This window comes from Hemiscyllium ocellatum, chromosome 19 (assembly GCF_020745735.1).
Source record: "Hemiscyllium ocellatum isolate sHemOce1 chromosome 19, sHemOce1.pat.X.cur, whole genome shotgun sequence".
NCBI lineage: Eukaryota > Metazoa > Chordata > Chondrichthyes > Orectolobiformes > Hemiscylliidae > Hemiscyllium > Hemiscyllium ocellatum.
Window position 1 is genome coordinate 31,264,619 of NC_083419.1, and position 26,087 is coordinate 31,290,705.

At 39.9% G+C, this 26,087-nt stretch overlaps 1 protein-coding gene across 2 annotated transcripts in view; it reads left to right on the forward strand.

Moving 5' to 3' along the window:
* The window catches only part of cttnbp2 (cortactin binding protein 2), a 152,421-nt gene that overhangs the window by 91,948 nt on the left and 34,386 nt on the right, over positions 1-26,087 (forward strand). For both annotated transcript variants that reach the window (XM_060839336.1, XM_060839337.1), the window contains 6 exons: positions 802-952; positions 7,965-8,219; positions 11,677-11,794; positions 14,741-15,007; positions 20,779-20,874; positions 22,736-22,815. In XM_060839336.1, the coding sequence (XP_060695319.1) occupies positions 802-952; positions 7,965-8,219; positions 11,677-11,794; positions 14,741-15,007; positions 20,779-20,874; positions 22,736-22,815 (967 nt within the window). The remainder of the gene's footprint in view (positions 1-801; positions 953-7,964; positions 8,220-11,676; positions 11,795-14,740; positions 15,008-20,778; positions 20,875-22,735; positions 22,816-26,087) is intronic.

Below are 26,087 nucleotides of genomic sequence, written 5' to 3' on the forward strand. Positions count from 1 at the left end.
CCAGACTCTACATTCAAACTGGCCAATTTCACTCCCCTCTATGACAGACAAGCTGCATCTCGGGCAATGAGAGCTGCCTGCAGTTTGCTAATGATAAATAAGGCTGATGGATCACTTTGTCGTGACTTTGTCACCAGCTTCATAAGCAGCCTGCATAGCAGCAAGATTTTCTCTTGATTCAGGTCCGATCCAATTTCTAGTCCACGTATAAACTTTTTTTATTGTAGTTTAAGAAATGACTTTAACATATTAACATAAATTTATTATTTAAATACCGATTTTATATTCTTTCAATTTTCCTTTGTAGCCAGTGCCAAATTTTCCCAATGTGCACACTTTTTGATTAGGTGGTTTTATTTTGTAGTACTTCAAATTAAGCAGTGCATTTTCTCCCCTTTTCTGGCGAATTACATCTCTCCCATAGGAGAATGTCAAAACGGAGACCACCAAAATTGCGCAATGTTGCACTTGATCTGAGCATTTAGAAATTACATGGAGTTAGATTCTCCCTCTCTTTGCCCTCCCTCTGGTTGACCACTGTGGAAGTGCACGTTGCTTCACTACAGTTACACATTATGAATGCTAACAAACCTTTGTGAGCAATCAGGAAGAAAATCCTTAACTAGCCATCTGTAGGGATGTCTTTTAATCTCTCCATACTGTGTGGATAAATGTATTGTACTATCAGATAGGACTACTGCTTCTAATCTGGAAAGACATTAGTGTCAAATCATTCAATGTGAACCATCTATTGAACAAATTTGGAGATGTTATTTATTTTCATTGTTTATTGCCTTACAGGTGTGCTGAAGTGCTTATTACTTACGATGCAAATATAAATTATGCTGCTGAAGGAGGTCAAACTCCTCTGTATCTATCTTGTCTGAATGGACACACTGAATGTACACTTAGCTTATTGGAAGCTGGAGCGGATTGTGGTATAAGGACTGTTGTAAGTGTTGGAAATTAGAAACTCTGTGCCATTTCTTGTAATGAATATTTGAAATATTAAAAGTTGGCAGTACACTCCAAATTGATTCTAGGATGATCAACAAATGAACACCCCTGTCCTTTAATTTATTATTTATGTTCATTACAAGACATGGATAAACTTGACTTTGTTTTTAATTTTTCGGTCTTTTTTGCCATTTAGTTTTTTTAAAGTTAAAAGGAGGTTGATACTGAAATTTTACATCTTACGCTCATCAGAACTAGGACCCAAAAAATAAACTCGAAAAAGCGATGCCATTTTATAAAGAATAAGAAGAGGGTGCTGATGGGTCAGGAGCATGGAGAGGTAGCAACATTTTGTTAACCATCAATCTTAATTCATAAACCAGGCAAGTAGATTCTGATTGGTCTGGGTGTTATCGTGTGGATGCAGCAGATTATGATTGGCAATATGACCCCCTTTTTTAAAGTAGGCACGGTGGCTCAGTGGCTAGCGCTGCTGCCTCGCAGCGCCAGGGACCCGGGTTTGATTCCAGACTCTGGTGACTGTGCAAACTCCATGCCGACATTCTCCCTGTGTTTGCGTGGATTTCCTCCAGGTGCTCCAGTTTCCTCCCACAACCCAAAGATGTGCTGGTCAGGTGAATTGGCCATGCTAAATTGCCTATAGTGTTAGGTGCATTAGTAGAGAGTAGTGAGTGGGTCTGGGTGAGTTACTGTCCGGAGGGTTGGTGTGGACTTGTTCGGCCAAAGGCCAAAATTAATTTTGCCTGTATAAAACAGGATCCTCAGTCTGTATGTAACTTCTAGCATCGGCAAATGCATCACACTGCAGATTCCACATATGATCTTAAAACCCATGGCACAGTCTGGATTATTTAATAAATGGTTTCCAATATCAGAATCTCACCTAATAGTGTGGATGTACATTCCTGAGGTTTGAGTCTGTCTCTTGTATTCTAGTTCTATTGGTACAAGATGACAAGCTTCAACTCCAGTCTTTTTTAGCTATGCTTAAGTTTTGTATTACCAATCTGCATTGTTTGGTACATAAAGTTTGCAGTAGTCACTTATATCCTCTTTCTATCCATTAATATTTCTCTATGGAGCCCATCAGTATTTCATTTGACAAAGGTGATCGTTTTTTTTTAAAAAACTACAATTTTATCCAGTTATTTTTGCTTTCTGAGCACATGCAACTCATTCATTCAAGTCTGACAATGGGGAGGATTACTTGAAATTTACATTCTTAACTATTCGTTTCTCATTGTTCAAGCTAAACCATCAGTCAGTTCCTCATAGCAATAAAGTTCCTGTAGAATAATGATGGCTTCCTGTTTGGTTAAGAAACAATTATGTAAAATTGGAGCAGAAAATGCTGGAAATACTTAGCAAGTCTGACATTATCTGTGGAGCGAGAAACATCTGATGAAAAGTCACAACCTGAAACATTAACTCTATTATCCCACCAGAGATGCTGTCAGACCTATTGACAATTTCCAGAATTTTCTTTTAGATGTCCAGCATTTAGAACATAGAACATAGAAGGATACAGCGCAGTACAGGCCCTTCGGCCCTCGATGTTGCGCCAACCGAATCCTACCTAACCTATACTAGCCCAATAACTTCCAAATGCCTATCCAATGCCCGCTTAAATGACCATAAAGAAGGAGAGTTCACCACTGATACGGGCAGGGCATTCCACGAACTCACAACCCGCTGTGTGAAGAATCTACCCCTAACATCTGTCCTATACCTACCACCCCTTAATTTAAAGCTATGTCCCCTAGTAACACCTGACTCCATTAGCGGTAAAAGGTTCTTAGTATCTACCCTATCTAAACCCCTAATCATCTTATATACTTCTATCAGATCTCCCCTAAACCTTCTCTTCTCCAATGAGAACAGCCCCAAGTGCCTCAGCCTTTCGTCATAAGATTTTCCTACCATTCCAGGCAACATCCTGGTAAACCTCCTCTGCACTCGTTCTAAAGCTTCCACATCCTTCCTATAGTATGGCGACCAAAACTGCACACAATACTCCAGATGAGGCCTCACCAGAGTCTTATACAACTGCAACATGACCTCAGGACTCCGGAACTCAATTCCTCTGCCAATAAAGCCCAGTACACCATATGCCTTCCTCACAGCACTATTTACCTGGGTGGCAACTTTCAGAGATCTGTGTACATAGACACCAAGATCCCTCTGCTCATCCACACTACCAAGTAGCCTACCATTAGCCCAGTAATCCATCATCTTGTTATTCCTACCAAAGTGAACGACTTCGCACTTAGCTACATTGAATTCCATTTGCCACATTTCCGCCCAGCTCTGCAACTTATCTATATCCCGCTGTAACCTACCACTTCCTTCCTCACTATCCACAACTCCACCGACTTTTGTGTCATCCGCAAACTTGCTTACCCAGCTTTCAAGTCCTTCCTCTAGATCATTTATAAAGATAACAAAAAGCAATGGTCCCAAAACAGATCCTTGTGGTACACCGCTAGTAACTGCGCTCCAAGATGAACATAATCCATCAACTACTACCCTCTGTCTCCTTCCAGCCAACCAATTCCTAATCCAAACCTCTAATGTATCCTCAATGCCATACCTCCGAAGTTTTAGCATTAGCCTACCATGGGGAACCTTATCGAACGCCTTACTAAAATCCATATACACAACATCTACTGCTTTACCCTCATCCACTTCCTTAGTCACCTTCTCAAAGAACTCAATAAGGTTTGTGAGGCACGACCTGCCCTTCACAAAACCATGCTGGCTATCCCTGATCACGTTATTCCTACCCAGATGTTCATAAATCTTATCCCTTACCATTCTCTCTAAGACTTTGCCCACCACTGAAGTCAGACTCACTGGCCTATAGTTACTAGGGCTATCCCTACTCCCTTTCTTGAACAATGGGACCACATTCGCTATCCTCCAGTCCTCTGGTACTATTCCCGTAGACAATGACGACATAAAAATCCAGGCCAATGGCTCTGCTATCTCCTCCCTAGCTTCCCATAGGATCCTGGGGTAAATGCCATCAGGCCCAGGAGACTTATCTATATTCATCCTTTCCAATATTCCCAAAACCTCCTCCCTGCATATTTCCAGGGCATCCATTCTAATTATTTGTGATTCCATATTCACATCAGCAACAGTGTCCTGTTCCTGTGTGAATACTGATGAAAAGTACTGATTTAATGTCTCTCCAATCTCCTCCGCCTCCACACACAACTTCCCACTATTATCCTTGACTGGACCGATACCTACCCTAGTCATCCTTTTATTCTTGACATACCTATAGAAAGCCTTTGGGTTTTCCCTAATCCTACCAGCTAAAGACTTTTCATGTCCCCTTCTCGCTTCTCTTAGCTCCCTCTTTAGCTCCTTCCTGGCTACCTTATAACTCTCAATCGCCCCAACTGAACTTTCACGCCTCATCTTTACATATGCCGCCTTCTTCCCTTTCACAAGGGACTCCAATTCCTTACTAAACCACGGCTGCCTCACAAGGCCCTTTACACCATGCCTGACTGGTACATACCTATCGAGGACATGCAGTAGCTGCTCCTTGAACAATCCCCACATCTCATTAGTGTTCTTGTCTTGAAGCCTGTTTTTCCAATCCACACATCCTAAGTCATGCCTCACTGCATCATAATTTCCCTGCCCCCAGCTATAGCTCTTGCCCTGCGGCGCACGATTATCCCTCTCCATCACTAAAGTAAAAGTCACCGAGTTGTGGTCACTGTCCCCGAAGTGCTCACCTACCTCCAAGTCTAACACCTGGCCTGGTTCATTACCTAGAACCAAATCCAATATAGCCTCCCCTCTTGTTGGCCTGTCGACATATTGTGTCAGGAAACCCTCCTGCACACATTGTACAAACACCGACCCATCTAATGAACTCGAGCTATAGCTCTCCCAGTCAATATCTGGGAAGTTAAAGTCCCCCATAACAACCACCCTGCTACCTTCACTCTTTTCCTGAATCATCCTCGCAATATTATCCTCTACTTCTCTAGGACTATTAGGAGGCCTGTAGAAAACACCTAACAGGGTGACCTCACCTTTCCTATTTCTAACCTCAGCCCAAACTACCTCAGATGGCAAGTCCTCTTCCATCGTCCATTCCACTGCTGTGATACTGTCTTTGACAAGTAATGCCACGCCTCCCCCTTTTTTACCCCCATGTCTGATCCTACTAAAACATTTGAACCCTGGAACGTGCAACAGCCATTCTTGTCCCTGTTCTACCCACGTCTCTGTAATGGCCACAACATCGAAGTCCCAGGTACCAACCCACGCTGCAAGTTCACCTACCTTATTCCTTATACTTCTGGCATTGAAGTATACACACTTCAATCCACCTTTCTGGTTACAGGCACCCTCCTTAGAGATCGTTGCATTATTCCTAACCTGCCTACACTCAAGGTCCTGTACCCTAAAGCTACAGTCCTGGTTCCCATGCCCCCGCGGAGTTAGTTTAAACCCTCCCAAAGAGCACTAGCAAACCTCCCCCCAAGGATACTGGTGCCCCTCAGGTTCAGGTGTAGCCCATCCTTTTTATAGAGGTCCCACCTTCCCCAGAAAGGACCCCAGTTGTCCAGAAACCGGAATCCCTCCCTCCTGCACCATCCCTGTAGCCACGCATTTAACTGCTCTCTCTCCCTATTCCTCGACTCTCTATCACGTGGCACGGGTAACAAACCAGAGACAACAACTCTGTTTGTTCTAACTCGGAGCTTCCAACCTAGCTCCCTGAAAGCCTGTCTGACATCCTCACCCTTCTTCCTACCTATATCGTTGGTGCCAACGTGGACCACGATCTGGGGCTGCTCCCCCTCCCCCTTAAGGACCCGGAAAACACGATCAGCGACATCACGTACCCTTGCACCTGGGAGGCAACATACCAAATGTGAGTCCCTGTCGCCCCCACAAAACCGTCTGTCTGTACCCCTCACTATCGAGTCCCCAAGAACAATTGCTCTACCTTTCTCCACCCTACCCTTCTGAGCAACGGGGCCAGGCTCCGTGCCAGAGGCCTGAACCTCGTTGCTTGCCCCTGGTAAGTCATCCCCCCCACAAGTATCCAAAACGGTATACTTGTTCTTGAGGGGAATGACCGCAGGGGGTCCCTGCACTGGCTTCCCCCTCCCACTCCCCCTCACTGTCACCCATCTATCTTGAACTTTCGGAGTAACTACTTGCCTAAAGCTCCAATCTATGACCTCCTCTGCCTCCCGAATGATCCGCAGTTCATCCAACTCCAGCTCCAGTTCCCTAACACGGGTTTGGAGGAGCTGGAGATGGGTGCACTTCTTGCAAGTGTACTCAGCAGGGACGCTAATGGCTTCCCTCACCTCATACATGTTGCAAGAGGAACATTGCCCTCTCTGCACTGCCATCCCTCTAAAAGTAAGCTTTCCTTAAAAAAAACAACAAAAACCAACTAAATCTAAAGAAACAAACAAGGAAAATGCAGCACTTACCCGCTAGTCACAATTGGTCTTATTATTAGGTTAGAGGAGGTGGAAGGGTGGGAGGCACTACTCGTGTAGTGCCTCGGGTGACTCGCCTGCGCGTTTAAATAAGGGGAGAGAGAAAAAAACCTTACCCAGGTAACCTAGCGCGCCTTCCGGCTCTGCTACTGCTTTTTTAAAGGAAAACTTTAAACTTTTAACTATTAAATAAACGACCAAACTTACCCACCAGCCGTTGCGAAGTCTTCCGAGAGACTGAGGCCTAAAACTCGGAGCCCGCGTTTAAATAAATAAATTTGTGGTATTTCATTTTGCAAAAGGTATGCATTAATAGGTATAACATTTGGCAACATGTTGAGACGTTGATACTTTTAAGTTCAAATGAAATACTTCTGTTTAAAAATCTAACTCAGTCAAAAAAGTAATTTCTTAAGCATTGCTCCCATATAGTCATGTGCTACAATTTGAAGAACTGGTATTCATTTAGATCATTTACTTTGTTTGCATGGATATCAGAGTTATAATTGGATGATCTATTTAGTATTCAAAGGAGAATAAATCCCAATGTTTTTCATTACTTTACCCTTAAAAGAAATAACAAACAGGAAAATACATGTATCATTGGGCTGTAGTTCTATAGTTTGAACAATTCAAAGATTTTATATGTTGTCACTTGGCTGATCGCCGTACAGCCTTTTATTTGAAAGATTTTGAAAAGGTGATGGGTTAAGTATCGATAATCTTGTCTGTTAGGCTCAATGACAACAATCGGTTTTAGCACTTCTAGGGTTTAATCAGTGACTTCATATTTCAAGTTATCATCAGGATATTATTACATGGAATATTTTGTCTGCTTCTCCCTGTACATTTTCTGTACAGCATTAGTACTGTCTTATGGGGGTCACTAGTCATATGTTAGCAAGATTATGTAAAATACCATGCAACTATAATAGAATAACATCAGCCTAGAAAGATGAAGCACTTCACCTCACTTATGGGACCAATTTTGTTTCTCTTGATGAGTTTGTCTGAAATGGCTAGACCAACAAAGATTTGTTTATTTATAAGATAACGTTGTAGTTACATGAATGGTGAAATGATCAAATTCATAGTTATTACAATCATTAGAAAAATACAAATTTAGCCAGAACATGTGATAGAAATAGTTATTCCAGGATTACATATTTCCAAACGTGCCTTTATTTAGAAATCTCCTGAACAAGTAACAGAATTTTGCAGTACCTGCTTTTCACCCACTCTTAGCTTTTCTTTCATGATCATTGCTTGAGCAATGTTATTCTTTAGCTTTGTAGTGCAAGTTATTTTGTGTAACTATATACATAAATTATTTAATGGTTTTCATTTAAATATTAATGAAGTTAACATGTTAATTTTAAACTTGGCAGAACCAATTTTAATTTTCAATTTGAGTCTTGTCAGTTTCCTAGTTGGCTAATTAAGATGACCTTCCGGAAGTAGAAATTGAGGAGGAAACTTTTCTTTTGCTTTAATTCTTAGGATGGTTGGGCACCCTTTCACGCAGCTGTGAGCACTGGTCATGTGGATTGCCTGAAGCTTCTCATGCATCACAAAGTATCTGGGGACAGAAGGTTTGCTGATGATTCAGAACACAAATTGAGCTCTGTAGACCCTGAATGTGCCGAAGGGAGTGATAAATTCACAGTGGAACCTAAGATTTCAGCTGACCTAATCAACCATGCTGACAAAGACGGTTGGACAGCTGCCCATATTGCAGCATCCAAAGGTTTTAAGGTCTGTTTTGTAATGTAATATTACTGTGGTTTGCCTCACAAGTTCAAGGTCTATTTTAAATTTAATATTCCCGATCTGTTTCTATTTCATGTATTGTAATTTTAAAAATGTAAAATATTTAGATATACAGGCGATAATGATTTCATCCACAAAAGGATGATTCATTGTCAAGTTCTGTGTCTCATTCTCTAAAATCACAGATTCCAGTAAGCATCAGCAATGCCAAGAGCTACAATTTTGCTCACTTGAATTAAGTGATTATGAGGGATGGGTATCATCTGGTGCTCCCAATGCAGTGAGCCACAAAATGGAATTCAATGTAATTCAGTTTGTGGCATGTTCCAAGAAAGTAATTAATGTCTCCTGTCATGTGGCTGACTACACGCTTGCTTCCAGCTACAAGTTAGTTAACCTAGTCCTAGAATTAGCAGTTTAGAAAAAAAGTTTATTAACTGTTGCAGACTGTTATCTGTATCCTTAAATCCCATTTTTGTTATATTTCAAACTGTGCAATTCTAGAAATTTACAACACAGAGGCGTATCATTTAGCTACCATACTGGATCTTTAGAGCTATCATGCATTGAATCTTATCACTACTATTTTGTACATAACACTCTTTTTCTCATCTCAAGTAGCTGTGTCTTTTGAAAATCTTTATGGAGTCAGGATACAGCATTTCAAATCCTGACAATTCTAATTGAAGACAACAATGCCCAGTCCTTCTGCCAGTTACTTGAATCTATGACTCCTTGTAATGGATCCATTTACCAGAGGGAATTTGTTTTCTTTTTTAACCTTTCAAAAATCTTGTAAACCTCTGTTAAGCCACTTAGAGTCATAGAGTTATCCAACTCGGACGCTAATCTAAAGTCTAACTCCTCCGTGCACTTCTTAAACCTCTTCTTATTCTTTAGAGACCAGTCTTACTATTTCCAGCCTCTTCACTCCCTCAACCCTGGTAATAGCCTGTTAAAGCACCCCTGTTCCCATTCTAAGACCTTTACATCTTTCTTGAAGTGTGATGCCCATAATTGCCACAATACTCCATCTAAGGGCTAACCAGCGTTAAACAGTTCTTGCGTGATCTTTTTGCCTTTTTTTATGCCATTACTCTATTTATAAACTCAGCAAACCCATGTGAGTATTTTTAACCACTGTAACCAGATGCTGCATCAGCTTTCAAGTATTTTGTATATGGCACCAAGATCTATCTATCTTAGCCACACATTTCAGAATTATTCCATTTATTGTTAGGGAACTTGCCATGTTAGTCCCCTCTCAAAGTGCATCACTTTTGCAATTTTCTGCTCTATCTGTTATGCTTCTGACCATTTTATCACCTTGCCATCCTGATTTAATTATCAGCATCACTGCATCGCCTTTTACCAAGTCTTTTTTAAATCATTGTAAATCCCCTAACAAAGTGCATGTTTCACGAGAAAATATGTACCTGTTCAAATACTTGAAAGCTGTAATAGATAGATTATCTGAGCATGCACGTATCTGTTTACAAAATAGAGGTCCTGTCCCATTAAAGTTCAACCAAAAGTTTGAAATTCACCATTCCAGTGAATTCAACATGTATGTTCTCCTGCAAGAAATGATTCATTATCTGAGGAATAAGTGAGTGTTATGTTATTCGCGTACTAGCTATTTCTCTCGGAAAATGGAAAACATTGTGTTGACTTTTCTTCTATTTGACTGTTGTTTTCTTGGAGAATTTGAAAAACTTATGAATTATGACATTCACATTCATCCTTTTTCTTGTTAATAGACGAGCGTTATATGCCTTTGTGGGCAGCACAGTGGTTAGCACTGCTGCCTCACAGCGCCAGAGACCCGGGTTCAATTCCCGCCTCAGGCGACTGTGTGGAGTTTGCACGTTCTCCCCGTGTCTGCGTGGGTTTCCTCCGGGTGCTCTGGTTTCCTCCCACAGTCCAAAGATGTTCAGGTCAGGTGAATTGGCCATGCTAAATTGCCCTTAGTGTTAGGCAAGGGGTAAATGTAGGGGTATGGGTGGGTTGCGCTTCGGCGGGTCGGTGTGGACTTGTTGGGCCGAAGGGCCTGTTTCCACACTGTAAGTAATCTAATGAATGACAAATATTTGCTCACAAAGTGGGAGGTTAAATGTGACAGAGTTCAGTGTGGGAATGTATGAGTTCATCCAATTTAGACCTAAGTCAGATCAATCAGTGTGTTTTCTAAATGATGAGGTGCTGGGAACTGAGGATAAGCAGACAGATTTAGGTGTCCCAAGTTTTGAAATCATTATGCGTTAATGGATAAGCTTTAAAAAAAATGAAAAGGCTAATGGAGTATTGGCCTTTGTCCAAAGAGGGCTGGAATAAAATGGAGTGGAAGATGTGTGAGAGTTATAGAGAATATTGGTTAGACGCCATCTGAAATACTGCTTTCGGTTTTAGGCAACATATTGTAAACAGTAGATTGACTTGGAAGGATGCAGCATAGATTCATGAGGATGGGGATACTTCATTAAAAGGGTTAAGTTATGAGAACAGTTGCATAGCCTACATAGATGTTTGACAGATAATCCACTAAAGTGTTTAAAATGACAGGGTCAATGTAGAGTAATTATTTATATGATTAGAAAGTTGAGAACCAAGGAATGTAAGCTTGAATTTATGTCTAAGTTGTTTGGGTGTTTCACTTTATGCAAAGTAGTAGCAATTTGATGCTTTCTCCAAAGAAAGGCTGGATCAATTGAAAATGTCCAAGCTTAGACTGGTAGGTTTGTTTTTGGTTAGTAAGGACAATAGGAGTTACAGAATAAAGGTTGGCAGATGGAATTAAGACACTAATTAGGCCTGTTCCATTTGAATGGTGGAACAGCCTTGAGGGACTAAATGGCTATATATTCTTGCAGTATAAACTGCTGAAATGCATTTGTCAAAGTTGCACATAACATGTTCACAAGTACTATTAGTTAGAAACCTTGTAAGGTACCTGCTTAGTGGAGGGAAACAAACAAACAAAAAAACTGAAGCTGAATTAGAGTATGATATGTTGCTAAAGTCAATCACTCATGAAAGGGTGCCTGGCAAGACAGGATAACTAAGCTGCTGAAATGCACTTTTGTTGGATTAAGAAGTTAACTGGACATTTCATCCAACTTGTATTGGAAGATCTTTCAGGTTTAGTTATATTTTGCTGTTCAACAAGTCATACACAGTTGGGGCTGGAATGTTATGCTGAAATATAACTGAAAATGAATAACCTTTTTAATCTCTTCCATCGTTGCAGATTTACCATGAAGCTGATCATAGAGGGAGATTCTGATCATGTTTGATTATATTTGCATAATGATTGATGTAGAAAGGGAAAAGTATCTTCTTTCATCAGTCTTCTAATTTTTCTCATTCTGAAATTGAAGAGTGGTTGTGTCTCACCTCAAATGGAGCTGCTTCACTACAAATTGTTTCTGTTGCTGTACTTCAGAATTGCCTAGAAGTGCTCTGCTGTCATAAAGGCTTGGATCCACATAAAAAAGATAATTGTCAACGAACTGTGCTTGATGTGGCTACAGATGACTGCAAGCATCTGCTGGAGAATTGGAGTGAGTAAAATTGTTTGGGAGAATATACATATCCCGGTATAGCTGAAATAACATGACAAAGGAAATCGACTTGGAATTCATTTTCCTTTAAGTTCAATCAGTACTTTTGTGGGACGGCGGCAACATTTTAAAAAAAAGCATCCATACTTTGTTTTGTAGAGAAGACATTTATAACACAGTTCACTCATGAACTTGATTTCATTTTGTTTCTAAAGTCAGATTTTGTATCATTGTATATTGCTGTGTCGGCATTTGTTAACTCAGTTTGATCGATGGCTAGAGTATAGTGCAGAATGAGATCAGTTGATGCAAGTTTTATGCCTGTATCAACTGTTCTGTACATGGAGGCCTGCCACCTTTACTGTTCTCTCTCACTTTATGTGGAGTGCTGCCCCTCAAGATATGAAATTGCTTGTGTCTCTCTTATCAGAGACCAATGGTCCTTCATGGACCAGCTTATTATCTAAGTAATGCATTTTCACATAAAGTGGTCTTTATGTATTAAAAACGGGTGGGGGTGAGTGGAAATGACAGAATCCAAACTTGGAAGTGGTCCTAATCCACCTATTTGAAACTTTGAGTATATGTGCAGAATGGTACTGCAGTCCTCAAATGATTAATTTTGACACTCTCTGAAAGAGGCTTTTAGCTAACATCCATGCACTAATATATTGCTGTTACATGCTTTGTATACAAACATATTGATGCAATTTCTATTATTTTGAAAAGGATGATCCACGCAAACAATGAGTTCAACGTACTTTGGTAATAAAGCATCTGATGCATGCTATTTAGAATTGTGGATTTTTTTTTAACTGTAGTAATTGTGATGTGCTTTGTTCTGTTTTAACATGTGATGCAATGTACAGTGTTTCCTGGAGGAGGGCAAATATATAAGAAAAATGTATACTGTGTCAAATTACATCTCAATTCATCCAAATTTTTTAAAAGAAAGTCTAGTTGTTTTATTTATAGTTGTACACAAGCAGTTGTGCAGAATATTGCCACACTGCAAGTTCTTTTCTCTGGGAAACTCTGTTTTTCAGTCTGTGCTAAAATCTGCATGTTTTGTGGTAGATACAATTTCTTTAGTTTCTAAAATAACATTGACATGTCCAGTTTTAGGACTTATTGGAACTTAACCTGTGTTAGTGATTTATGTTATTTCTTGATGTTTGGGACTTATGTGCTCATTCATTTCACATGAAATGAAAACGTTGTTGTACTGTCATTTATCCTTGTTTCCACTCTGTTCCAAATGAAAACCAATGTTGCTTAAATGTTAATGGAAGAAAAGTGATGAGTATTTCTAAATCAAGTGGCTATTTCTCATGTCAGTTTCTTAGCAATTTTCCTTTCATGTAAGTAGCCATGGACCAGACAGTTTAACTGGGAATAAATATATGTCAGGATTTTGTCCTGTATACTTGCTGCTATAATACTCCATTCAATTGATGTGCCCACAGACCTCCATAGTGGGCAGTCTGACAGTAACTACTACTAATGTTTGGCAGTAATATAGAGATGTGCTGGCATCCCAGAAATCAGTACATGCTAGTCAGTGTTTGAATTAATTGTTGCTTTATTTACTTGCAAATACAGGAAGGAACCCATCTCCCTCCTCCTGTCTTATTTGCCTACTCTATATTCTTGAATTTCTGAGTGAAATGAGTTGTACATTCCTACTATGCTTTTTCTTCAATTTGCCTACAGCATAATCTGGTGGTGAAGTGATACAGCTCACTCAGAAAAGCAATAAAAACTATATCTGGGTTATGAAAGTACCACAGTCATGTGGAATCACGACCATTTTGCAATTTGAGACATTAGATGTTGTTATGCATATGAACAGAGAACTTAATCACTTTTCATTATTTTTGATCTTGGGGATGCTTAATTCTAACACCAACTAAAGGGTTTACGTTCCTTAGTAAGTGCATACCAGATTATTAGGAAGGCAAAATAGCACTGAGGTATTATATTAGTCATCCACTGGGAAACTCATTTACATTTCTTTAGCATGGTATTAATGTTAACAATGGGAAACATCAGTTTTACTGAAAAAGCATTTGGTCACAGCTTTTGGTCTTGAACACAAAGACATTTGCAAGAATTTCAGTGTAAGTGGGAAAACTTATTCATCTTTTTGAGAAGAGTGCTGAAGTTGGTAGGTAACCTTTGATGATAGAGGTCTTGTCATGGAGAATGCATCTATTAAAATTCTGACTGTTAATTGCCAATCTTTGCTTAAATTTTGAGCAAGGCAGATTGATTCTGATTCATCAAGTTATTGCCCTGGGGAATGAACTAGAGAATGGTTGTCATCTAAATTGTTAACTTGAAACAAGTGCAATGTATGCATATGTATCTTTTTCTCTCATTCAGGTTTACATTTAAACAGAACTTAGCAATTAACTGTTGGTCATCATCTAACTGATGTATTCTCTATGGCAATGCCTAGACTCATTGGAATCCACTTGCCAATTAATGAGCACCCTCTTCTCATTGTTCCCTTGACAGGGGTATTCTTGAGAAGTGCCCTGATGAGTGCAAGACAAAATGTTTTTTTCAGCATATGTCTAGTTCTATGCTGTCAAACCACTAAATGGAAAACATTCTGTTCAGCTGAGGAAGAATCTCTGCTGTGTCCTGCCGTAGGGTAGCATTGAATTCCCTGGACCTTTTTAATAAGAACTTAATATTGATATGCTATATACCACAGCATCAAAGGAAAGGAGCCACAACCTGTTTTTTTTAAATTAATTAGAGAAGCTTATTTGATTCCAAAGATTTGATGGAGTGTATTTGTGGCTTTTTAAAATTTCTTAGCAGAAGATTTCACTTTTAATTCAAAGATTCGATTTTCAAGTGTTTGTGACAAAGATGGTGACTTCTCTTTTTGCTTGTGAATGTACAAATCCAGTTTGTTTGCTTTTTATCCAACAGATGCTCACAAGGTGCTGCTGCAGATTTCTTTGAAACATAGTGAAAATGTGTATAACAGGACAGAACATATTGAAAATAATATTACAATTGGCAGCCTGACCATACGCAAGCTGACTACTTGGGATGATTTATCCAAAGCTGTGACAGTAACACTTAGGAACCACTTCAAAACTGTCATGGATGGATGGGAATCATCAGAGGCGTCAGCATTTCTGCATAATACTGAATACAGCTTTACGTCAAGTAGCATATCTGCTGTTCAAATAGGTATATATTAACTTAGAATAGCTGAAAGATTATTGCTGTTAAAATATCTCCTGTTTCACAAAGCAAACAGATATAAAGCTATGAACTATGTAAATTTGGACAGAGCAGCCCAGCACTCCTCCATTCTGGCCTTTTGCTCCCGTTAGCTTTCATCACTCCAGAAATGTGGCCATGTCTTCTGCTTCCTCAACTCTAACTTGTTTAATTATATTCATGAACATCTCCACGTCTCTGTCTTTCTTTCCTCCTTAGAGTCATAGAGATGTACAGCATGGAAACAGAGCCTTCGGTCCAACCTGTTCATGCCAACCAGATATCCCAACCCAATCTAGTCCCACCTGCCAGCACCCGGCCCATATCCCTCCAAACCCTTCCTATTCATATACCCATCCAAATGCCTCTTAAATGTTGCAATTGTACCAGCCTCCACCACATCCTCTGGCAGCTCATTCTACACACTTACCACGCTCTGCGTGAAAAAGTTGCCCCTTAGGTCTCTTTTATATCTTTCCCCTCTCACCCTAAACCTATGCCGTCTAGTTCTGGACTCCCCGACCCCAGGGAAAAGACTCTGTCTATTTATCCTATACGTGCCCCTCATAATTTTGTAAACCTCTATAAGGTCACCCCTCAGCCTCCGACGCTCCAGGGAAAATAGCCCCAGCCTGTTCAGCCTCCCACTGTAGCTCAGATCCTCCAACCCTGGTAACATCCTTGTAAATCTTTTCTGAACCCTTTCAGATTTCACAACGTCTTTCCGATAGGAAGGAGACCAGAATTGCATGTAATATTCCAACCGTGGCCTAACCAATGTCTTGTACAGCCGCAACATGACCTCCCAACTCCGTACTCAATACTCTGACCAATAAAGGAAAGCATACCAAACACCTTCTTCACTATCCTATCTACCTGTGACTCCACTTTCAAGGAGCTCTGAACTCGTACTCCAAGGTCTCTTTGTTCAGCAACACTCCCTAGGACCTTACCATTAAGTGTATAAGTCCTGCTAAGATTTGCTTTCCCAAAACACATTTATCCGAATTAAACTCCATTGACCACTTCTCAGCCCATTGGCCCATCTGGTCCAGATCCCATTGTAACCTGAGGTAACCCTCTTCGCTGTCCACTACACCTCCAATTTTGGTGTCATCTGCAAACTTACTAACTGTACCTCTTATGCTCGCATCCAAATCTTTTATGTAAATGACAAAAAGTAGAGGGCCCAGCACCGATCCTTGTGGCACTCCACTGGTCACAGGCCTCCAGTCTGAAAAGCAACCCTCTTCCACCACCCTCTGTCTTCTACCTTTGAGCCAGTTCTGTATCCAAATGGTTAGTTCTCCCTGTATTCCATGAGATGTAACCTTGTTAATCAGTCTTCTACGGGGAACCTTGTCGAATGCCTTACTGAAGTCCATTTAGGTCACATCTACTGCTTTGCCCTCATCAATCTTCTTTGTTACTTCTTCAAAAAACTCAGTCAAGTTTGTGAGACATGATTTCCCACGCACAAAGCCATGTTGACTATCCCTAATCAGTCCTTACCTTTCCAAATACATGTACATCCTGTCCCTCAAGATTCCCTCTAACAACTTGCCCACCATCGAGGTCAGGCTCACTGGTCTATAGTTCCCTGGCTTGTCCTTACCACCCTTCTTAAACAGTAGCACCACGTTTGCCAACCTCCAGTCTTCCGGCACCTCACCTGTGACTATTGATGATACAAATATCTCAGCAAGAGGCCCAGCAATCACTTCTCTAGCTTCCCACAGAATTCTCGGGTATACCTGATAGGTCCTGGAGATTTATCCACCTTTAACCATTTCAAGACATCCAGCACTTCCTCCTCTGTAATCTGGACATTTTGCAAGATGTCACCATCTATTTCACTACAGTCTATATCTTCCATATCCATTTCCACAGTAAATTCTGATACAAAATATTCATTTAGTGTCTCCACACAAAGGCCGCTTTGCTGATCTTTGAGGGGTCCTGTTCTCTCCCTAGTTAGGGGAGAAAGTGAGGACTGCAGATGCTGGAGATCAGAGCTGAAAATGTGTTGCTGGAAAAGCACAGCAGGTCAGGCAGTATCTAAAGAGCAGGAGAATCGACGTTTTGGGCATGAGCCCTTCCTCTTCTTAGTTACCCTTTTGTCCTTAATATTTTTGTAAAAGAATTAAGGAGAATCCAAAGGGCTATGTGCCAAAGCTATCTCATGTCCCCGTTTTGCCCTCCTGATTTCCCTTTAAGTATACTCCTACTTTCTTTATACTCTTCTAAGGATTCACTCGATCTATCCTGTCTGTACCTGACATATGCTTCCTTCTTTTTCTTAACCAAACCCTCAATTTCTTTAGACATCCAGCATTCCCTATAGCTACCAGCCTTCCCTTTCACCTTGACAGGAATATACTTTCTCTGGATTCTCGTTATCTCATTTCTGAAGGCTTCCCATTTTCCAACCCTCCCTTTACCTGCGAACGTCTGCCCCCAATCAGTTTTTGAAAGTTCTTGCCTAATACCGTCAAAATTGGCCTTTCTCCAATTTAGAACTTCAACTTTTAGATCTGGTCTATCCTTTTCCATCACTATTTTAACTCTAATAGAATTATGGTCACTGGCCCCAAAGTGCTCCCCCACTGACACCTCAGTCACCTGCCCTGCCTTATTTCCCAAGAGTATTTTGCACCTTCTCTGGTAGGTACATCCACATACTGAATCAGAAAATTGTCTTGTTCACACTTAAGAAATTCCTCTCCATCTAAACCTTTAACACTATGGCAGTCACAGTCGATGTTTGGGAAGTTAAAATCCCCTACCGTAACCACCCTATTATTCTTACAGATAGCTGAGATCTCCTTACAAGTTTGTTTCTCAATTTCCCTCTGATTATTTGAGGGTCTATAATACAATCGCAATAAGTTGATCATCCCTTTCTTATTTCTCAGTTCCACCCAAATAACTTCCCTGAATATTTCTGGGAATACCTTCCCTTAGCACAGTGGTAATGCTATCCCTTATCAAAATAGCCACTCGCCCTCTCTTTTCCCTCCCTTTCTATCTTTCCTGTAGCATTTGTATCCTGGAACATTAAGCTGCCAGTCCTGCCCATCCCTGAGCCATGTTTCCATATTTGCTATGATATCCCAATCCCATGTTCCTAACCATGCCCTGAGTTCATCTGCCTTCCCTGTTAGGCCCCTTGCATTGAAATAAATGCAGTTTAATTTATTAGTCCTACCTTGTCCTTGCCTGCCCTGACTGTTTGACTCACTTCTGTTCTCAGCCGTACCTGTCTCAAATCGATCTCTTTCCTCCATATCTCTCTGGTCCCCCCCCCCCCCCCCCCCACCTTAATAGTCTAAATCCTCCCAAGTGGTTCTAGCAAATTTCTCTGACGGTATATAAGTCCCTTCCAATTTAGGTGCAATCCGTCCTTCTTGTACACGTCATTTCTACCCCAAAAGAGATTCCAATGATCCAAAAATGTGAATCCTTCTCCCATACACCAGCTCCTCAGCCATGCATTCGTCTGCTCTATCCTCCTATTCCTGCCCTCCCTAGCTCGTAGCACCGGGAGTAATCCAGATATTACTACCCTTGAGGACCACCTTTTTAAATTTCTACCTAACTCTCTGTAATCTCCCTTCAGAGTCTCAACTTTAATATTCCTAAACATATCCTTCATTTACCAAGGTTTTTGTCATTTTCTGCTGATGCATCTGTTTTAACCATTGTGTTAAATATTTGGCACACTTGTTGTGTAACCTCTAACAAACCTTGTAATGTTTTACTGCATTAAAGCTGCTTCATAACTGCAAGTTGTTCTTCCTTAATAATATTTGCTTGCAAAATTTGAGTGATAAAATGAAACAAGATTTTAATGTTTTCTATTAGATTAGATTAGATTTCCAATAGTGTGGAAACAGGCCCTTTGGCCGAACCAGTCCACATCAATCCTCCAAAGAGTAACCCATCCAGACTCATCTCCCTCTGACTAATGCACCTAATACTATGGGCAATTTAGCTTGGCCAATTCACCTAACCTGCACATCTTGGGACTGTGGGAGGAAACCGGAGCACCCGGTGGAAACCCACGCAGACACAGGGACAATGTGCAAACTCCACTCAGCCAGTTGCCCAAGGCTAGAATCAAACCTGGGGCCCTGGTGCTGTGAGGCAGCAGTGCTAGCCACTGTGCCACCTCTGTTTTGTCCATCCTTGTCATCTTTACATCATGCCTATCTCTTTAATGTATTCTGGGTCTAATGTATGACAGTAGTCCTAGCCTGCAGTTATCGTTGTAACCCTTTGCAATATTGTTTTAATCGCATTTTCTCTTAGAATTTTACATTCTCAACTGTAACAAACATTGTGTGGGTTCCATTCTGAGTTATAACCCTTCTACCATACAAATTGAACTTTAGGAGATCAATGTCCAAAGAGCCTCCATAACATGCTCCCTACTTTGTATCATTAATTATGCCTGGTTTTAACGTAATAAAAGTAATAAGTATTCAAAGTTGTTACCCCCACCCAGCTGATGTTCTTGGATTTGACTTAATTAGAACAAAACATGGCTTGAAAACTCGTATTTTAAAAATGTTTTAACTTTGTGGCCATTCAGTGAAACAAAGTCACATGAGGCTGCAGAATTTTTCAAATGTTGTTTACTTACAGAAGACAATAATACAAGAAGCCAGGCTATATAGATGTAGAATATGGTTAGGAAAATCTCAAAATACAATAAGACAAAATTTTGACCGATTTTCTAACGCCATCACTTTAGTGATTCAATTGCGGAGGAATTATAGCTATAAATAAAACAGTAAGTTTGACTTGACTGACTGATTCTTTCCAGTTTCTGCCCTGTGAACAGTGCAGTGTTACATGAATTCACTTTTTTCCTCAGTTTATAATAGCCTGCAGATTTCTAACTGAACAGTTCCTTGCATGGAGATTCCACAGCATAAACTTTTCTACTTAATAACGGAATAAGGCAAGTTCTGACTGCTATTATATCTCCAAGTTGTCTAAAAACCTAAAATCTGAGTTTCCTAAGTTTAAAATGTCTCCTTGATTATCCATCAAACAAAAACAAGTTAATGGTCTTCAATGTTTACTCTACCTATTGAAAATCACCTTGGGACAAACAACTTCAGGGAGTTATCTAAACATTGATGCATAAGGAATTAAGTCACTTTTTGAAAAAAACAAACTTCTCAAAAGTAAGCAACACTCATATGGCTAATTTTAAAATCCAGTAATATGAAATCCCAATTCTAAAATGGATACTAATTTATGTAAACACACCTTTTAATACAAAGGGGGAAAGTATTTCTTTAAAGAGCTCTCTGCAAAGTTTAGAAAAATTAATCTTTCTATTTTACCTCAATACAAAATGAGCTATAGTTAACAGCTTGAAAGTGTGTTTAAGCTCTAATTTTAGCCTTGCATTGCTGAATTGATGAGTAAGCATGAAATTAGATTTCTCATAGCTGATGAGTATGATACACATAGCTGATGATGCACTTATCCAGTAATCTCCGTTCTTACAGTAAACAAAGGATCAATTTTGCAGTTAGCTTCCAAAGTGCAATGTGTCAGAATCCTCTGGCAATGTAATTGCTATTACTAACCAAGTGCAATACATAATTTTGCTTATAAATGGTCAGGGATCATTGCAGTTGGATAATATGGAGCTAGTGAGGAAACTTGCTACTGAGTTTTTGCAGTGCAACTCAAATCTCTTTCCTGTCTTTCCCCCACAGGTGATGAAATTTGGAAACCTGGACAAGTTTTGATGTCCTCTCCTTGGTCACTGGTGCATTGGAGCCAAAATAACCTTGTTACAGTATTCTTGAATGGTTAGACTTTTACATTATTTAAAAGTTATTACATTTCAAGCTTTTCACTGTTTTATTATTAAAAGCATATGATTAAATTGTAGAAATTATTATGCAGAGTAGCTTTTCAGCCTGTCATGACCAATGTGAGCATGCAATATCACATATTTTGATCAAACATTTTGTTGTAGAACACTTTGCATATAGTCACTGAGCTGACTTTTCAGTTTTTTTTCAGGGTTGTTTGTTTATTTTACAGTATGTATCTTTGTGAACATTTGCTTAAAGTTAAGTGAATTGTAAGCATGACTGGATACAAATGTAATCCTTCAATATATTGTCAGGGTAGAAATTACATGTAAGATTTGAGTTCGGACTTTGAATAACAGGAGACACTTGTGCAAAGGTGGTAGTACAAAATGGTTTGAGACTTTTTTTTAAAAGTACATTCTAGCCATTGGAAAGTGTGTGAAGATTTTCACTTGTTCACGGGTTCCAAAGGTGAAAGGAGTCATAAACCAATTTGATGCATTGTGTATTTAGTTTCAAAATTACATCACATTTTCAGAGATGTGCAGTGAAAACAAACATAAATTTTACTTTTGGTTCTTTCCTTAATATTAGAGATTTCCTAAAAGCAAATGTTAATTAATCCTTTGTTTTTTTGTCTGACCCATGCAGTTTACATATAGTGATGGCAGGGTTCCCATGTCCTTTGCATAGCTTTGTGAGGTGAAAGAAAGATCTATTTTGTGATCTATAATATTTTTAAATCAGCCTGTTCAGAGATGTTTTTACATAGTTCTGGGCCAGGTGGGACTTTAACCTGGGCCTGTCATATTCAATTAGCATCACTTATTTGAAAGTTGTCTATAATAGGATAATGCATTGCATATATATTATTGCAGAAAATTTTATAAAGATGCAGTTTCAATGGTTAGCTATTACCAGCAAAAAAGTATTTTCTTATATTATTTGTCAATATTCACTTCGACTTAATCAATGTACAAGGGTTATCAAAGCCAATTTTATGAATAGTAGTCATGATTTGGAGATGCCGGTGTTGGACTAGGGTGTACAAAGTTAAAAATCACGCATCACCAGGTTATAGTCCAACAGGTTTAATCGGAAGCACTAGCTTTCAGAGCGCTGCTCCTTCATCAGGTTATACTCCACAACCACCTGATGAAGGAGCGGCTCTCCGAAGGTTAGTGCTTCCAATTAAACCTTAGATTAGATTAGACTTACAGTGTGGAAACAGGCCCTTCGGCCCAACAAGTCCACACCGGCCCGCCGAAGCGCAACCCACCCATACCCCTTACCTAACACTACGGGCAATTTAGCATGGCCAATTCACCTGACCCCGCACATCTTTGGACTGTGGGAGGAAACCGGAGCACCCGGAGGAAACCCACGCAGACACGGGGAGAACGTGCAAACTCCACACAGTCAGTCGCCTGAGTCGGGAATTGAACCCGGGTCTACAGGCGCTGTGAGGCAGCAGTGCTAACCACTGTGCCACCGTGCCGCCCACAAAACCTGTTGGACTATAACCTGGTGATGCGTGATTTTTAATTTTATAATATTAAGAGTGTTACAAACTTTCTATATCGTCATCGTCCATCCGTCCGCTCATTCATTCATTCATTTTCTGTGCACTTTAAACTTCTGGGTAGAATTCTCATGGAGCAGTCTCCATTTATGCTGTGTAACGTCGGATAAAATTTCCCTTGGAGAGTGAGCATTGATAAATCTTCTCTCTCAATATTAATATCTGACCTGTTATCAATACTGTCATTTATTTTAACTTTGAAGTTTGTGAACATGTATGTATATGTTGTATTTGGTATATTTTTGTTTATAAATACCTTATTGTTAACAGGTTTACAGGAAGGCTGTCTTGACAGCATGGCTTATGCCTCTCTACTCCCTGTCTGTCTACTTCAGAACTACCTCAGGCTGGTATGTTAGAATTACTTGTTTAGTTTACCATATGAAGTTATTATGCTTTTCTTGAATTTGAAATGTGCCAAATTTCAATAACTTTGATTTGTGAAGCATGTCTTCCACGTGCAAAGAATAGGTATAAAGAATAAAAGTTTTGAGAATTTTTTTTATTAGATTAGATTCCTTTAAGTGTGGAAACAGGCTCTTTGGTGCAATAAGTCCACACCGACCCTCTGAAGAGTAACCCACCCAGAATCATTTCCCTCTGACTAATGCAACTAACACTATGGGCAATGTAGCGTGGCCAGTTCACCTGACCTGCACATCTTTGGAGTGTGAGAGGAATCCAGAGTACACGGAGAAAACCCACACAGACACTGGGAGAACATGCAAACTTCACTTGAGGCTGGAATCGAACCTGGGTCCATGGCGGTATGAGGCAGCAGTGCTAACCACTGAGCCACAGTGCTGCCCGGGTAGACTGGTGAAATGATTCTGTAGTAAATGGAAGTGTACAATACTGACCTTTAGACTTGTTCCATGTGTTAGTTTGGAATGTTCTAATATACTTCCTTACAAACTGGCATTTGGAAGATCTAGTCGTGAAATAGTTTGTTCGCAAAGATGCGCTGAGTCATGCTGTGATGATCAAGGAAAATATTTAATATATTAAACAAATTCCGTCACTGTACTCTTTTACTTTGTAGAAAGATAGCATCCAAAAATCTGTATGTAAACTTACTGTTCACACATCAATGTTAGTTGGTGGATATCTTCCCTAATTCCTTCAGTGCCTCATCAGTGAGCTTGACTTTTGACTTCATAAATATCAGAGACAGTCAAGTAGGGTAACATTTGAGAGTATGATCTGTGTTCTAACCAAGAGCTACGTTTTAGATATATTGCTTAGGCTAAAAGATGACAAAGTGGTGGGTATCCTCAGATATTGAGATATTTAGCCCAGTTGAGTGGACGGTTGATTTGTGATGTAGTGATGTCAGCACCATGGGTTCAATTCCCACACTAGCTGGGATTGCCAAGAAGGCCTTTTCAACCTAGCCTGAGGTGTGGTAACTCTTGGGTTAAACCACTACCAGTTGTCTCTTGTTACCTAGTACGATGATTACTAGTGAATTTGAGAAGATTTGTAGCTCAGATTGAGGTTCTGGATGTAGATTTGCTCGCTGACCTGGAAGGTTCGTTTTCAGATGTCAGACATGCTTTTACCCTACCAGATTGCTTTTAGGGTCATGCATACAATTTTTTTTTTTGACACTTAGATTGCTTTCTTAATACTTACTTTGCATTTACTTGAAGACTCCCAGACTCTGTCTACTGCACATTGCTTTATTAGAACACATTCAATGACTTCAGTACTGACCTACAAGCAGAGATCCTCTGTGTCTTGCATTGATTTTTAGTACAGAGGTAGGGACAGACAACGTGTTGACGCTAGTCAGTCAAGGAACTTTTCTATTCCATGCCACTGAATTGGCCATAGGTAGCCAGATGCTTAGTCCGAACAGAGTCTGGGGATCCATGACCTTAGTTTAGGGGTTGGGCCACTGAGAGTCCAAAAGGTTTAGTTCAAGGTGTCTGTAAACTACAGGTAAGTCAATAGGGGTGCTGCGAGACATTGGTCTGGGGAGATGGGATGATTTTTCCTGCAATACTACAAAGGGATAGTTTGAGGATGAAAGAAGTGGATGGAAGAGCGGTTAGCAGTGATGCAGAAGAGGTGGTCCCAGTGAATTTGTAGGAACTGCAGAAAGCAGGAAGGCTCAGTAGTTTAGGCAAATGAGGTGTGAGAGAGCCATCGAATGGATATGATGCATACTGTAGTGAGAGTTGTATCCTTGAGCCTTAATGAGATGTGTGTCCAGCAGCAGAGTTCAAGTGAGTGGTGGCCCTCTGAATTTGAGGTATCACAGAGATGATGATGGCACTTACTGATACAGAAAATTATTAACCAACCTCCTGTACTGTTGAACGTGGCGTCTCACCTGGAACACAGCACTGACCTGGTCTACAATTTGTTTCTGAGTTGGCTGGGTTTGCACGAATGGTCATCTTTGCAATCAACTTTAAAAAAGGACTTCTTCTCTTCTTGCCCCATCCAGCAATACCTCCGGGTTCCTATGGGGCTGCTTTCCTTTCTAGCACTGCCCAGAACCTGCTTTTCTCTAGCTGCACAACTCCTCAAAATTCCAGTTGCATATAAAGATGAAGAACAGAAGATTGTGTGAGGAAAGCCACTTTGCTTCATGGCAGACTGGACGTAATAAATCTCACTCAACAAATGTCTTCTACTGAAAAAGGGAAAATTACTCTCCCATGTTTCAAACCCCTGAAACCTGTAGATTTGTAGACCGGATTTAAAGACAAATCCTCTTTGTTGCTGCAATAGATTTTCTCCTGTGCTGACTCCCTCTTTATATGCATGCTGTTTATACAACCCAGTATCATTTTACTTGATTGAATTTATAATTAATGAATTGATTGCATGAAACGATCTCAATTACATCTTGTATTAAGTGACTATAATAGTTCAAAACTCGTGGTTGTATCTAACACCCAAAATCTCTTGATCTCTTGTAATTTTGGCCACAAAAATTCTTCTTATGCAATTATTGTGTGGCTGATGAGTAGTGTCTAAAATAATAACTCTCTATAGATCTGATATTGTGCGAAGTTTGTTCATTTGTGAAGAAATGCGATTTATTATGTAACGTTTGGTCAGAAGGCATGTTTAATCTCCTGTTTACAGATGTAATTTGCACTTATCAAGTTGTGCTCACAGTTTGATTCCTCCTGCACCCCTCTGTTAAATTGCAACCTTTTCTACTCAGCCATCTTTTGTTCTGTGTCCATGAGGCTTTCTACAGGTTGTAAACAATTTGTATCACATATCATTATCTTTTGCTCTGATAAGTACAAGTGAAGATTATGGTGAAGGTGTCATGATTTTCTGGGGAAGGAAAATGACACATTCATTTTGTTTTCAATAATTAACTAAATGTCTGAGAGACTTTATTAAAATCTTGAGAAAAGTTCCTGAAAGTTTTGTGGATTTTGGAATATTTTAGTTTTCTTCTTTTCTATATGAGAAAGAACTAACTTGATTCATCAGCAAGATCTCTATATAATTAAGTAACAATGTTAGGTTGCAATCTGCCCTAAAAAATGTCAGTCTTCATTGGTAGATCAGTCTAATTTAAATTATTTTAGTGTAGTCCTGCAAGATTTGAAATGCGGTTTGGGGAAGTATAGTGTTCATGTTCCAGTAT